At 38.8% G+C, this 15,352-nt stretch overlaps 1 protein-coding gene across 1 annotated transcript in view; it reads left to right on the top strand.

Annotated features, from left to right (window-relative positions):
* MDN1 (midasin AAA ATPase 1) overlaps positions 1 to 15,352 on the top strand; it is a 172,830-nt gene that overhangs the window by 67,711 nt on the left and 89,767 nt on the right. The window contains exons 25-34 of the mRNA XM_080806492.1: positions 631 to 839; positions 1,035 to 1,181; positions 1,979 to 2,120; positions 3,638 to 3,772; positions 3,854 to 3,992; positions 4,828 to 4,966; positions 5,263 to 5,393; positions 7,520 to 7,664; positions 9,474 to 9,603; positions 14,300 to 14,518. Of these exons, the coding sequence (XP_080662618.1) occupies positions 631 to 839; positions 1,035 to 1,181; positions 1,979 to 2,120; positions 3,638 to 3,772; positions 3,854 to 3,992; positions 4,828 to 4,966; positions 5,263 to 5,393; positions 7,520 to 7,664; positions 9,474 to 9,603; positions 14,300 to 14,518 (1,536 nt within the window). The remainder of the gene's footprint in view (positions 1 to 630; positions 840 to 1,034; positions 1,182 to 1,978; positions 2,121 to 3,637; positions 3,773 to 3,853; positions 3,993 to 4,827; positions 4,967 to 5,262; positions 5,394 to 7,519; positions 7,665 to 9,473; positions 9,604 to 14,299; positions 14,519 to 15,352) is intronic.

Below are 15,352 nucleotides of genomic sequence, written 5' to 3' on the forward strand. Positions count from 1 at the left end.
CCAGGACCCTGGGATCAAGACCCAAGCCGAGGGCAGAGGCTTTAACCCACTGAGCCACCCCAGCGCCCCAGGTGTTCATTCTTTTAAACTCATTTCCCCAGGTAAACGTCATCCTTTCCAATTGAGGCACACGAACCTTTGCCATAATAGCTGGTTTGTCTTTCTCCCTGATCTCCCTGGTTAAGGGAAGATGGTTAGGGATCCAGCATTGTTTGGGCCCTGCTGATCTTGTCAGCTGTACAGAGGACTATGACCAAGTTTTGTAGAGGGTAATTGAACTGCTACTTCATTTCCTAGAGACTCAGAAAAATGTGGTGAGCACTGAACAGAGGGAAGCTAAGAATAGATATGAGAATGTGGTGATTTAAATGAAATTAGACTGCAGGGGGAAAATAATTTGGAAATGTGATATTTGTCAGCCTTGGCTTTCCTTCTGTGTGAAATGATTACTTTAGTTGAAAATTGTCCTTCCTTGATCTTTGACATCACAAATTATTTGGGGGCCATGACTAGCTGCAGGGAGTAATTTGTTTTGAAATGCAATGGTTTAGATTTGGTTGATTTGCATATGACATTTTTTAAAACTTTGGACTAATTTAGGCACTAATCCTCAGTGTTATTTTTTCTAAGGTGTTCTCATTGATGCTATGAGAAAGGGCTACTGGATTATTTTAGATGAATTAAATTTGGCCCCTACTGATGTGTTAGAGGCACTGAACAGATTACTGGATGATAACCGTGAATTGCTCATCACAGAAACACAAGAAGTTGTTAAAGCTCACCCTCGGTTTATGCTTTTTGCTACCCAGAATCCACCAGGCCTTTATGGAGGCAGAAAGGTGTGTAGCATTTGCCCCTTACTCCCATTTGTTGCCCCGTCAAGAAATAATTTTTTCTTGGTAAGACTGAGATGTTTTTACTTCTTTTGATGGGTTTTTCTTTTTATGGTGAATAGCAGAGCCTCCATTTTGGAAACTGGGTGAGAGGCTCTTTTTATCATGGTTTGTTTGTTTGTTTCCCTGTGTGTTTCCTAGGTGCTTTCTAGAGCCTTCAGGAATCGGTTTGTGGAATTGCATTTTGATGAATTGCCTAGTTCTGAGTTGGAAACAATCTTGCATAAGCGCTGTAGTTTGCCACCCTCCTACTGTAGCAAGTTGGTTAAAGTCATGCTGGACCTTCAGGTATTTCATCTCTCTCACTTAGTTCCAAATGGAACATACTGATTAGATTTTGTGATCAAAGTTTAAAATTTGATTGCCTTCTCAGTTAGACAGAGCAGTCCATCCATTTTTTTTTAATATCCTCAGAGTAAGGATATCAAAATGCACTCCATTAATAAATTTTTTGGTTTTATAAATGAACAATTTGATATCATGTTATAGTTTTTCTCATAGTCATATATGGTAACAGTCCCGTACTTATGGATAATTTTGGAACATTTTGTTTAGATTGGAATTTGGCTTTGACAAACTGCAATTTTTGTTTTTTAAATGGATCTAGTCCTTGAATGGACATAACTAAAGATATCCTTTTTATGTCTCTCCTTTGTCAATTCTGCGAAGCTACAGTTTGTTTTTTTGAGTATTCCATTTTATGGCATTAAAAGTGTCTTTTATCAGAATTAATGTACTTTTAGTTTCTAGAAAGCTAATAATAATTAGGAGTCTTACTGCTATGTTCCTACATTATGGGATTGATGTTTCTGCCTGTTTGCCATCATTTGTATTCATAATTTTTACATATATGGTATAGGAAATGGAATTCCTTTTTTTTCTTGGTGTTGTGTTTTGGAATTTATATTTTTACACATGAGTTTGAATATTTATCTTCAAAGGATTATAGTCCATTTACTTTTTTCAAAAATTAATCTTAGTGGAATGAATCATTTTTACGGGCGCATAAATTTATTAAAAATCTTATATAGGTTGTACAGTGTGCTTGCCATTGCTCTTTTTCATTTGTTTTGATATTTTAATAGTCCTATCGCAGAAGTTCTTCAGTGTTTGCTGGAAAACAGGGCTTCATCACCCTTCGTGATCTGTTTCGATGGGCTGAAAGATACAGATTGGCTGAACAGACCGAGAAAGAGTATGACTGGCTGCAGCATTTAGCCAACGACGGTATGCTTTCAGTTGGATGCTCTCATACCGTGAAGTTATGGCAAACATCAAATCTTCTTATTAAAATAAATCTTCCCCAAATTGTGGTCAATATATACATTTTACTGAGTATTTCAAAAATAGTCTTTCTCCCTCAAGTACCAGATGCTTTAGAAAATGGTTCTTTCCTGCAGGCCTCTGTGCTAGTATGTTTGGGTTTTTACAGTTTTCTTTTTGCTTCAGGTGGCTCCATGTAGGAATCAGTAGGGGCAGAATGCCTATGTAAGAGTTTTGGCTGGGGGTTGATGATGTCTTTGTGGACTGTTTATCTGTAATTCACCAATCATAGATAGTCATGTTTGTGCCTTATACAGACAACTGTCAGGTTGAGCCACCTGAGTGGCTCAGTTGGTAAGCATCTGGCTCAGGTCATGATTCCAGGATCCTGGGATCGAGCCCCGTGTCTTCTCTTTGTTCCTCTACCCCTCCCCCTACTTGTGCTTGCTCACGCGCGGGTACTCTCTCTCTCTGTGTCAAATAGATTTAAAAAATATTAAAAAAAAATAGTAAAAGAAAACTGACAGGTTGGTCAGGTAATATCATAGTTCTGAGGAAAGGCAGTTATGTCATCTGAGACTCATGATTGCTCATTCTGGTTTATTCCCTCGGAAGAGTTTTTATGTTTCTCCATAGGAAAGAAAGCATTTCAGAGTCTTCTGATTTGAAAGGTACTAATGACTCATTAATGGAGTGGTTAATAAGGAGAGTAAATAAAACTAATCCACGAGAGTATATTTTTTTTTCTTTACTGGTAAAGAGTAGATAGATGGAGGAACAGGTTTTTTTTTTTTAAAAACAAAAAACTCTTTAATCAGGGTATAACATAGTAAAGTGAATATAGTGCTCTATTTTTTCATGTATAAGCTAGATATCTTTTTTTTTTTTACATATGTGTATACCATATAAATCATCACCTAGGCCAAAGTATAAAATATTTTCCAGTACCTCAAAAGGTTCTTTCATGGTTTCTGCCAGTCTTAACCTCCCCTGGAGGTAACCACTGCTCTGACCTCTGTCAACACTGATTTTTGCCTGTGCTTGAGCTTCAGCTCCTGTACTCCTTGGGTTTAACTTTTTTTCATCCAGCCTAAAGTGAGGTTCAGCCATGTTGTTATGTATAATTATTATTGTGTTATAACCCATTGTATGGAGATACCATAAATGTTTAATCTTTCTCTTGTTGGTGGAATTTGGGTTATTTCCACTTTCTAGCTCTTATGAAAATAACTGCTCTGAACATTCCTACATGTCTTTTGGTGCACATGTGTTCATTTGTGTTTGGGTAAGAACATGGAAGTCATGTTGCTGGGTGCAGGGCAGGCATATGGTTAGTTGCAGTAGGTTCTCCCAATTTTCCGAAGTAGTTCTTTAGATACCCTCTCCACAGAACCTAGTAAGAGTTGCTGTTGCTCCATGATCTCTATATCCCTTGGTATTATAACTTAACACTTAATGATTCCTTTTTTTTTTTTTTTAAGGATTTATGCTTCTCGCAGGCCGAGTCAGGAAGCAGGAGGAGATTGATGTGATTCAAGAAGTCCTTGAAAAACATTTCAAGAAAAAATTGTGTCCTCAGTCCCTCTTCTCCAAGGAAAATGTCCTAAAATTACTGAGTGAGTAGGTCAAAATACCCAGAGGAAATGAATTGAGCTGTACTCCTGTTAGAAGCTAAATCTTTATTCTGTGTTTTATAGGTAAATTGTCCACTCAGGTATCCACATTGGAGTCTACTTTCAGCCACATTGTGTGGACTGAGAGCATGCGGAGACTGGCGATGCTGGTGGGAAGGGCGCTGGAATTTGGTGAACCAGTGCTGCTGGTTGGAGACACTGGGTAAAGTCCTGTGCTTCTGTGACAGTAACTTGTGATGATGGTTCAGTTCAGTTCCATAGGAGTACTTGAGTTATCTGTGAAGGATTAGCAGGAATGCAATCTTTTTTTTCTTTTATCTCCCCACCCCCACTCCCTTTTTGTAAGGCTCATGTAATAGACCTATTACCGTTTGCTTTCTTCTTCCTTCAGACCTTTGTGATATAGAAAAGAATGATTTCTTGCATTATTATCACTGGAGTTTTTCTTTTCTTTGTAATTCTTTTAAATAGTGCCATTCATTCTTTTTTTTTTTTTTCTTTTCTTTTTAAAGATTTTATTTATTTATTTGACAGACAGAGATCACAAGTAGGCAGAGAGAAGGAGGGGGAAGCAGGCTCCCCGCTGAGCAGAGAGCCCAATTCGGGGCTCGATCCCAGGATGCTGGGATCATGACCTGAGCTGAAGGCAGAGACTTTAACCCACTGAGCCACCCAGGCACCCCTAATAGTGCCGTTCATTCTATAAATCTGTAGAGAATAGCAGATGAGCTCCAGTCTCTTAAAAGTCTGTAAGGATTAGGTTTCTTTCCCATCCCTTGATGGTGGTGGTTGGTAGAAATAGAAAAGGATGGAATTCAGGCAGCGTGTGCTTTTTTGGATAAGAAACACTGTAGGTTGCTGGTGTTTTGGGGAAGGGTGCCCTGAGCTGAGGATGCTGATGTCCTGTGTTGGCCAGCAGTGTCTGTTCCTGCAGTGAGCCTCTTATCAGAGCTCCCTTCTTATGCTGACTGGAGTGGCTGTGCATGTATATTTGGAATTTATGGTCCTTATTAATCTGGTATGTATCCCTTTAACAGGTGTGGGAAAACGACAATCTGTCAGGTGTTTGCAGGGTTGGCAAATCAGAAACTATATTCTGTCAACTGCCACCTACACATGGAGACTTCAGACTTCCTGGGGGGGCTGCGGCCAGTGAGACAGAAGCCAAAGGACAAGGTTCGTTCAGTAGCGAATGATGATGTGTTCCTTCATTTGAAGAATTGCAGTTGGCTTTGTGTAGGTGTCAACTGTGGAATTCATTCATGGTGAAGTTTTGATCCCAGATTTGATACATATCTTTAGATTTTCACTTGTCTACAGAGACTTTCCTGAGCATCCTGTTATACAGGCTTTATTCCTTGTTCTTAGACCCTTACTTTCTGCAGAATGACCACTGACTCTCCTACCTACATGTGTAATGTCTTGTGGAGCCACCTGTTCTTTAATTTCACACCTTCTTTTCCGAATTGTAGGAAGAAATTGATACATCAAAACTTTTTGAGTGGCACGATGGTCCTCTTGTTCTGGCCATGAAAGAAGATGGCTTTTTTCTCCTGGATGAGATCTCACTGGCTGATGACTCTGTCCTGGAAAGACTCAATAGGTATATGTGTAAGAGGTTTGCCCTGTGTGTGACATATAACATATGTCATATATATGTGATATATAACATATATCATGATACTAGTTTCAGATGTATAATACAGTGATGCTATAGTTCTGTACATTACAGAATGCTCTTCATGATATGGCTGCTCTTAATCTCATTCACCTATTTCACCCATCCCCCCTACCTATCTCCCCTCTGGTAACCATCAAGTTTTTTCCTTATGGTTAAGAATCGATTTCTTGGTGGTTCTCTTTTTTTCTTTATTTTGTTTCTTAAATTCCACATATAAGGGAAATCATATGGTATTTTTCTTTGATTTATTTTACTTAGCATTGTACCCTCTAGCTCATTCATATTGTTGCAAATGGCAAGATTTCAGTCCTTTTTATAGTTAAATAATATTCCACAGAATATGGAATACTGGTCTGGTTTTTATAGCTATTCTTTTTTGCACAGTAATGTTCTTCATAGGTGCATGGTAAATGTTTGAAAATGATAATGAGTTACTGTTTTTTGTTGTTGTTGTTGTTTTGTTTTGTTTTAGCACTCAGAATAGTTTAACAGGGCTAGTTTTTCCTGTCAGTAACCAGAAAGATGGGACTGTAGAATGGCCGGGCTAAAGCAAATGAACCGAGGTTAAAACTCTTTTTTGGGGCAATTTATGTGACCATTACCTAAATTCTTCAAAGAACTAGAATCAGAATTCTAGATGTTATAGGCTGTATGAACTCAAAATCTTGGACTAATATGATTTTTGATGTATCTATTTTTCTTTTTTTTTTTTTTTTTTAAAGATTCTATTTATTTATTTGACAAATAGGGAGAGAGGGAACACAAGCAGGAGTGGGAGAGGGAGAGGGAGCAGCAGGTTTTCCTCTGAGCAGGGAGCCGAACGCAGGGCTTAATCTCAGGACCCTGGGACCATGAACTAAGCCGAAGGCAGAAGCTTAACAACTGAGCCACCCAGGCGCCCCTGTTTTTCTTTTTTGAAGTTTAATTTACATACCATAAAGTGTATCCATTTTAAATGCATAATTCAACAAGTTTTAATAAATTTACTGAGTTTTGCACCATAATCTAGTTTTACCTTTCCACCATACCAGTAGGAACCCTTCTGCCACTCTACAGTGTATTTCTTTTTCTTTTTTTTTTTTTTTTTTTAAGATTTTATTTATTTGACAGAGAGAGATCACAAGTAGGCAGAGAAGCAGGCAGAGAGAGGAGGGGGGAAGCAGGCTCCCTGCTGAGCAGAGAGCCTGATGCGGGGCTCGATCCCAGGACCCTGGGATCATGACCTGAGCTGAAGGCAGAGGCTTAACCCACTGAGCCACCCAGGCGCCCCTCTACAGTGTATTTCTGATGCCACCTCCTGCTCCAGGTCACTACTAAATTACTTTCTGTTAAAAAAAAAATTGTCTTTTTAGCACATTGCATATAAATGGTCTCTCTGCATTTGCACTTTGCATTGTTTTGAGGGTCATCATTTGTGGTAGCCTGTTAGTATGTTCCTTTTTATTCCTAAGAGTATTCCATTGTATAGATATACCATATTTTTTATCCATTTACCACTTGATGGTATTTGGGTTATTTCTACCAAGTTTGGTGTTTTTATTTTTATTTTTATTTTTTTTAGGATATTTATTTGAGGGGCAGTGAGAGAGAGCATGAGAGGGGAGAAGGTCGGAGGGAGAAGCAGACTCCCCAGGGAGCTGGGAGCCCAATGTGGGACTCGATTCAGGGACTCTGGGATCACGACCTGAGCTAAAGGCAGTTGCTTAACCAACTGAGCCATTCAGGTGCCTGGTATTTGGGTTATTTCTACTTTTGTGAATAATGCTGCCATGAATATTCGTATACAAGATACTCATTTTTAAAGCAAATGCCATAATGGGGCATAAGTGGCCAAAGGGATTTTTTTTTTCTTTTGATCAGAAATATTATTCCCTTACACAGGAATTGGGATAATGAGTTATTTTAAAATTCGTGCTAGGAAAGTGTTAAGTAAAAACTCAGCAGAGGAGATAACTTTCTTCCTTTTTAAAAGAACTTGAAGACCACAAAATACAAAGGATACATAAGTCTTTTCTAATCTTATATTCTCCAATTTTTCTGTCTTTTAGTGTCCTTGAAATGGAAAAGTGCCTGGTATTAGCTGAAAAAGGCAGTGTAGAGGACAAGGATAATGAGGTAGAGCTGTTGACTGCTGGGAAAAAATTCCGTATCTTAGCAACCATGAACCCTGGGGGCGACTTTGGAAAAAAAGAGGTAAAATTGTGTTCCTGAAGCATAATTTTTTTTTCTAGTTTTAACCTCAGCTCACTGGCAGCTAGAAAGATAGTATGTAAAAATGCATTTGGAACTTTATATTGTGTAAAAACTAAAAACCTAGAAAGATATTTTAGAATTATTACTAAGTTGAGAGATTCTGACATTATCATTTCCTTATTTTAATATCTCACTGTGTGTGCCTGAAATTTCATTGTTTCAGTCACTTTGCCCAGCTCTTTATGTATGTTACCATAACAAATTCTCACAAGAACTCTTTGTGAAAGTTATTTTCCTACTTTCATGGGTGAGAAAGTTGAAACTGAAATTTAATCTTAAACTCTGTTTCTGGAGTCTCCTCTCTAAACACAACTATGGCTTTGACTGTTTTAAAGTGACAAAAATGTTGTAGCCAGGAGCCTCTTCTGGTTTTGCAGGTGGACCATCTCTGTTCTCTCCAGGGGTTATGTGGGTTACCCTCAGACTATTAGTAAAGGAAAAGGTAGAGAGCAACCTTTGGTTCAGAGGGTGGTTTTGGGATCCAACCGGGATCCAGTACCCTGAACACCATGGCTTTTAGGCTTGTGAAGCTTCTCAGTAGAGAAGTCTATGTTGTGTGTGGGATCCTGGCCTGTTAGGAAAATGGTGATGTGGTGATAGGTCAGGGATGATGAGAAGAAACAGAGGTTGTGAATGAAAGTAATTCAAATTCTTGGTAACTTGGTGGATGCCTGAAATGTGAACATGGTGTTTTGGGCTTGATTTTTCTCTGTAGTGTGATAGAAAGATTATAACTATACTTCTTGAAATGTTTTGAAAAGAAGAAATAAGAAATACCTCATAGCTTCTAACATAATGTGAAAACTGATTCTTTGGCAAGTGAGAATAACATAGAAAGATCTAATTTCAAGGTTGTGTGTGTTAAGATTAGCTTAAGTTGTAAGGATAGTTTAAGTTTTTCTTAGAAAAAGATTGCCAACTTTTACCTAAGGGAAGCTTCTTTTTTGTTTTTGCCTGCCTAGCAGGCAGAGTGAAGTAGGATGCCAAAGACCAGTGGCACTGTTTGTCTAGGATGGCAGCAAGGATCACTCACACATTTGCTTGGTCTTAACTGAGCTGCTCCTGAGTATAGGCATTACTGCTAGTCCTGCTGCCGTAGGCCAAGGAAAGCAATAATAAGCTAATAGTTACGTGCATGTTTGGCATTGTATATGCTTGTTAATAGGGGTTTATTGAGCTGGGGTAGAATAAAAAGGATAAGAGGAATCCATTTGCAGGGCAAAGGCCACAAAGACTGGAAGAACTAACAGTTCTTTGTTATGTAAGAGGTAAAATATGTACCTCCTTAATAATTTCACTGTCCCCTTTTGAGCCATATAAAAGATGTTTTCTCTTTCTACTTCAGACAGTTCTCCCCTGTGGGACAATAGCTTTTACTTTCTTTAAAGCACTGGTTATGTAACTGAAGGTAAAGAAAGGGCCTTTGCTTAGGGGAAGTATTCAGTTTTGGGGGTTACCCACTGGGGCTGGACTTCAACTTATACCACCTATTCTATGAGACCTTGAAGTTCTGCACTCTGCCTATAAAGAAAGTGATGGGAATACTGTCTTGGAGGGTGTGGTGGAGATTAATGAGATGGCCTGTGGAAGGAGCCAGGATAAAGTAGGTGTTCAGTTAAATTGTAATAGAGGTAATAAAAGAAGCATCTAGTGTTTGTTAGATTCATCAGCTAATACTCTTTCAAAGGATTTGTTTTCTAGTTTTCCTCTTAGGTATTACATTCAAATGGAAATTTTTTTTTCTTATAGCTGTCTCCTGCCTTAAGAAACCGGTTTACGGAAATATGGTGCCCACAAAGCACAAATCGTGAAGATTTAATTCAGATTATCAGCCATAATCTTCGTCCAGGATTATCTCTGGGCAGAGTAGATCATAAAGGTGAGAGCTTTCATGTGGTAAATGTAATTCCCAAACTTCTGAAGCTAATGGAAATTAGAAATCATGTCTTAGAAAATAGGAATAGGTCTAAGATTTCATTTAATCAAAATCAGAAATAATACTGAAATACTTTAAAAATCCATATTTAAGTTTTATTTTTTAATTTTAAAGATTTATCTTTGAGAGAATGCAAGTGCAGTGGGGGTAGGGTCAGAGGGAGATGGGGCTAGAAAATCCTGAAGCAGACTCCCTGCTGAGTGCAGAGCCTGACAAAAGGCTCGATCTCATGACCCTGAGATCATGACCCGACCCAAAATCAAGAGTCCCATACTCAACCGACTGAGCCACCCAGGCTTCTCTGTCATCGATTAATTCATTATTAACTTTATTTAAAAATATTCTGGGTGGCTATCCCCTCCCTGCCGCTTGCTCTCTAAGAAAAAAAATTTTTTTTTTTTTTTTTTTTTTAAGATTTTATTTATTTATTTGACAGTCAGAAATCACAAGTAGGCAGAGAAGCAGGCAGAGAGAGAGAGAGGAGGAAGCAGGCTCCCTGCTGAGCAGAGAGCCCGACATGGGGCTCGATCCCAAGACCCTGGGATCATGACCTGAGCCGAAGGCAGAGGCTTTAACCCGCTGAGCCACCCAGGCGCCCCAGAAAAAAAATTTTTAAATGTTCTTTTCATTATAAGCGTTTTCAAACTTAAGGAAATAGAAGAATAGTATTAAGAAACTTCTGTATACCTAAAACCTAAATTTAGCAATTTTTAAGGTACCTAGTAAGGGTCAAACATTGTATGGTTCTTTTACTGAGCTAGATTGCTTTGATGTATACATTTTTTTTTTTTTTGGTCGAGGTATAATCAACATGCAACATTATATTAGTTTCAGGTGTATAACATGATTCAGTATTTGTATCTATTGTGAAATGATCACAGTAAGTCTAGTTAACATTCATCATGCTGTGTATATATATATATACATATATATATATATATATATATATTAAGATTTTATTCATTTATTTGACAGAGATCACAAGTAGGCAGAGAGGCAGACGGCGGGTGTCGGGGGTGAAGTAGGTTCCCTGCTGAGCAGAGAGCCTGATGCGGGGCTCGACCCCAGGACCCTGGGATCATGGCCTGAGCCGAGGGCAGAGGCTTTAACCCACTGAGCCACCCAGGCGCCCCATGGTGTATATATATTTATCTTACACGTTAAAGAGCTAAATTTAGAACCCAGCTCTAGTTTCAAGCTCTGGATCATTTTATCTCTCTCTCTCTTTTTAAATCTCTCTTTCTTAAAGAACATTTAAAAGGATATTTGCTTGAGTTCCAAACTCACCTGAAGGACTTATAGAAATAAAGTTTGCTGGGCCTCCTACCTAGAGTTTCAGATTCAGTCAGTCCGGGGTGGGGCTTGGGAATTTACCTTTCTAATAAGTTCTTAGGTGATGCCAGTAAGGTTGGTCCAAGGCCCACAGTCCGAACTTCTTACTTACTTGGCTGTGTGCTGTTTGCAGTGCTGCACGTAGTGTGAGTATTCCAGTTAAAGAAGGAGAGGACAAATTACTAAGCACGCATGGTTTGTCTTTTGGCTCTGCATTGGAACTGAATTCCCCTTGGATGTAGCCTCTGTATCTCCTGTTGGCTGCATACTTTTAGAAGTTGTTTGGATTGTAAAAGAATGGTAGAGATTGCAGCTGCCATTACATTGCCACATTGGCTCCATCAGCAGTGGTCTTCAGGCTTAACAGAGAGAACAGTTTCTCTACAGGGCAGTTGGCACTGCGGCCCCTAGGACTTAACTCTGAGCCTCCCTGCTTGTCCTTAGGGAGCTTGTTTACTGTAAGCTTTGTAAGGCCTACATGGCAGTAACCTTTTTGCGGAAGCAATAGATAGTGAGGGAGAAGTGGCTTAATTTTTATCATCTGGAAATGGATCAGGTTGGCAGAGCATAAAAATGTTCTTAAAAACAGGAAACCAGAGAAAACTTTTATTTCTGAGTTTTCTTTATAAAGATACGTAAGATTTAATGAATCTAATATTTCAACTAATTATGAATTCTAAATTGAATTCTGAGCCTATTCAGAATACTTAAGGTATAATCACTATATTGTCTTAATCAAAATATAAACACCATTGAGTTCTACTACCTTACTCTAAGATTTTTGTTCACAAATCTCTATAGTAGTTTTATCTATATGTCCATAGTATGAACAAAAAGAAAGGAGTCCGGGAAATCGATGTTTTTTGTTTTTTGTTTTTGTTTTAGGTAATGACCTCTGAAGGACATGTAGGCTTTTTTTTTTTTTAAGATTTTTTTTTTTTAAAGATTTTATTAATTTATTTGAGAGAGAGAGATCACAAGTAGGCATAGAGGCAGGCAGAGAGAGAGGGGAAGCAGGCTCTCTGCCGAGCAGAGAGCCTGATGTGGGACTGGATCCCAGGACCCTAAGATCATGACCTGAGCCAAAGGCAGAAGCTTAACCCACTGAGCCACCCAGGCGCCCCCATATAGGCTTTTTAAAATCTCCCACTCTTATGACCAATACTTCTGAAGACACTGTGTTTTTATTAAAATAATATATTTTTAAGACTTATTTCCTTGAGTTGTATTTCTAAAAGTAGAAATAAGGAAATTCATAGTTCTCATTGGTGATGGTCAGATTTTTCTCCATAAGAATGTTTCCATTCACAGTGCTACCAGCAACTTAGTAAATGTGCCTGCTTGGCATAGTCCTTCCAACATGGACTGTTTTTTTGTTTTGTTTTGTTTTGATTTTTAAAAATATAATGAAATCCATTATTTTATTCTTGTTACTTTGAGTAGTCTAAAATTTCATTTTCTTTAAATTACTTGTGATGAGGGGCGCCTGGATGGCTCAGTGGGTTAAAGCCTCTGCCTTCGGCTCAGGTCATGATCCCAGGGTCCTGGGATCGAGCCCCGCATCGGGCTCCCTGCTCAGCGGGGAGCCTGCTTCCTTTGCTCTCTCTGCCTGCCTCTCTGCCTACTTGTGATCTCTGTCTGTCAAATAAATAAATAAAATCTTTAAAAAAAATAAAAATCTTAAGAATAAATAAATAAATACTAACAATTTTATCTTTATTTATTTATTTTTAAGTATTCTCTATACCCTACGTGGAGCTCAAACTCAAAACTCTGAGATCGAGAGTCACATGCTCTACCAACTGAGCCAGCCAGGCACCCCAGTCATTTTACATATTAGTATTTATTATTACATTTATAACATGGATTCCTGTTTTCTTTTTTTTTTTTTTTAAAGATTTTATTTATTTTTTTTAACAGAGAGAGATCACAAGTAGGCAGAGAGGCAGACAGAGAGAGAGAGGAGGAAGCAGGCTCCCTGCCAAGGAGAGAGAGAGCCCGATGCGGGGCTTGATTCCAGGACCCTGGGATCATGACCTGAGCCAAAGGCAGAGGCTTTAACCCTCTGAGCCACCCAGGGGCCCCGGATTCCTGTTTTCTGTTGCCTTTTAATATTTGTTATAAACAATGTATGAACCCATCCACTTTACCTCATTATTTTCTAATAATCAAGGTTTAATTATCCTCTAACAGTGGGTAAGTTGTCTTTTAAGTCCTTGATTTACTTCAAAATTATTCCACCCTGAAATGTCGATCCAAGTACTCATGTTTAATGTTTAGTTGCTGAAACAGCATTTAATTGCTTTCCTCAGTATGACTGGATTTTTCCCCTTGAGTTATCATTGTAAGTTCTTTTTAAAGGTTTGTGGGGTTTTTTCATAATTAGTTTATTTCTTCTGACTAGATAGTTTCTTCTAAGTGATTTGCAGTAGAGCCTTGAAGGCTCTTGCTGAATGGTCCACTTTATATTATAGCAGTGCTGATTGCTCCCTGTCGTATTTTAAAAAAAAACAAAAACAATGTTCAAGTTCCATGTCGGGCTCCCTGCTCAGTGGGGAGTCTGCTTCTCCCTCTCCTTCTGCCCTTTCCCCTACTCATACTCTCTCCCTCTCTCCTTTTTTTCCTCTCTCCCTCTCTCAAATAAATAAATAAATAAATAAATAAAATCTTTTAAAAAATGCTACTGAAAATATGGCATCCTCATTCCTGTGAATCAGTTTAAAAAACGATAACATTTATATATTTTCTAAAATCATTGTGTCTTGATTTCACAATTATATCTGAACATGAAACAAATGAATACTCTTTTGAGCAGTTTTCAGGATTGCTTCTTAGCTGAAATTCTCAAAGTGGTTTTTCTTTTTTGGTAGGTGTGGAATGCTATTCATGAATCTCTTGGGAATGTAATAAAAGCTATGGAACCCTCTCTTTAGAAAAAGCAGTAATGGACTTTCACAAAAATTTGCATATAATCTTATGGAGCACAGACCTCTCTTAGGGCATCTCTGGGCCCCATGTTACAAAACCCTCTTGGGAGTGTTTGATACAGCTATTTCTTTTTTTTTTTTTTCTTTTTTTAAAGATTTTATTTAATTTGACAGACAGAGATCACAGGTAGGCAGAGAGGCAGGCAGAGAGAGAGGAAGGGAAGCAGGCTCGCTGCTGAGCAGAGAGCCCGATGTTGGACTCGATCCCAGGACCCTGGGATCATGACCTGAGCTGAAGGCAGAGGCTTTAACCCACTGAGCCACCCAGGCGCCCGATACAGCTATTTCTAAGCAACTGCCTTTGTGTCCTTATGTCTTAGGGGCTGACATAGCGGAGGTGATGCTGGATTTCATTGATTGGCTGACCCACCAGGAATTTGGCCGAAGATGTGTGGTCAGTATCAGAGATATCCTGTCCTGGGTTAACTTCATGAACACAATGGGGGAGGAAGCTGCTTTGAAAAGGCCAGAGACCATCTCCACTGTGACATCATTTGTCCATGCTGCATGCCTGGTGTACATAGATGGAATAGGTTCAGGTATGTTGTCTGTTAGCTGGTGTGGGGACAAGGGGGTTAGGGTAGAGGGGAGTATCAAATGGAGCAAACCCAGACCTCCAACCTCTGACCCAGATACTTTAAAAAATCACTTAGTGTAATATTTCCCGAGAACCAGAATGGATTTTATTTTCTTTCTACTCTTTTTGAGAGATGGCTGATGTAAAAGATAGGCTGCAACTTCTCATTGCTTATAGGCTAGGGACTTGGTAAACATGAAATGGTTATTACGAGTAAAAAGAAGACTGTTGGAAATGCCCTTGCTCCTGAAGGAGTAGATAATTCTCTCTTTTTTAAATTATTGTTACTTTTTTAAAAAATATTTTATTTATTTATTTGACAGAGATCACAAGTAGGCAGAGAGGCAGGCAGAGAGAGAGAGGAGGAAGCAGGCTCTCCGCTGAGCAGAGAGCCCGATGCGGGGCTCAATCCCAGGACCCTGAGATCATGACCTGAGCCAAAGGCAGAGGCTTAACCCATTGAGCCACCCAGGCGCCCCTAAATTATTGTTATTAACATACAGCGTATTATTTGCCCCATGGGTACAGGTCTGTGAATCGTCATTTCACAGCACTCTCCGTAGCACATACCCTCCCCAATGTCCACAACCCAACCCTCAGACTGGATAATTCTTACCATGAATGGTCATTTATAGTTATTGCCTGAATCCTTTAGTTTGTTTGTTTTTAAGTTACCATAATTTCATAAAATTCAGTAATTAAGTTCTGTTTTTTTAACGGTGAAGATTAGAGATATAAACCAATATGATCAGCAGTACCACATTAATTAATCCTATGTCCAAGCTGATTCATCATG

The sequence above is a fragment of the Martes martes genome (assembly GCF_963455335.1).
Source record: "Martes martes genome assembly, chromosome: 6".
NCBI lineage: Eukaryota > Metazoa > Chordata > Mammalia > Carnivora > Mustelidae > Martes > Martes martes.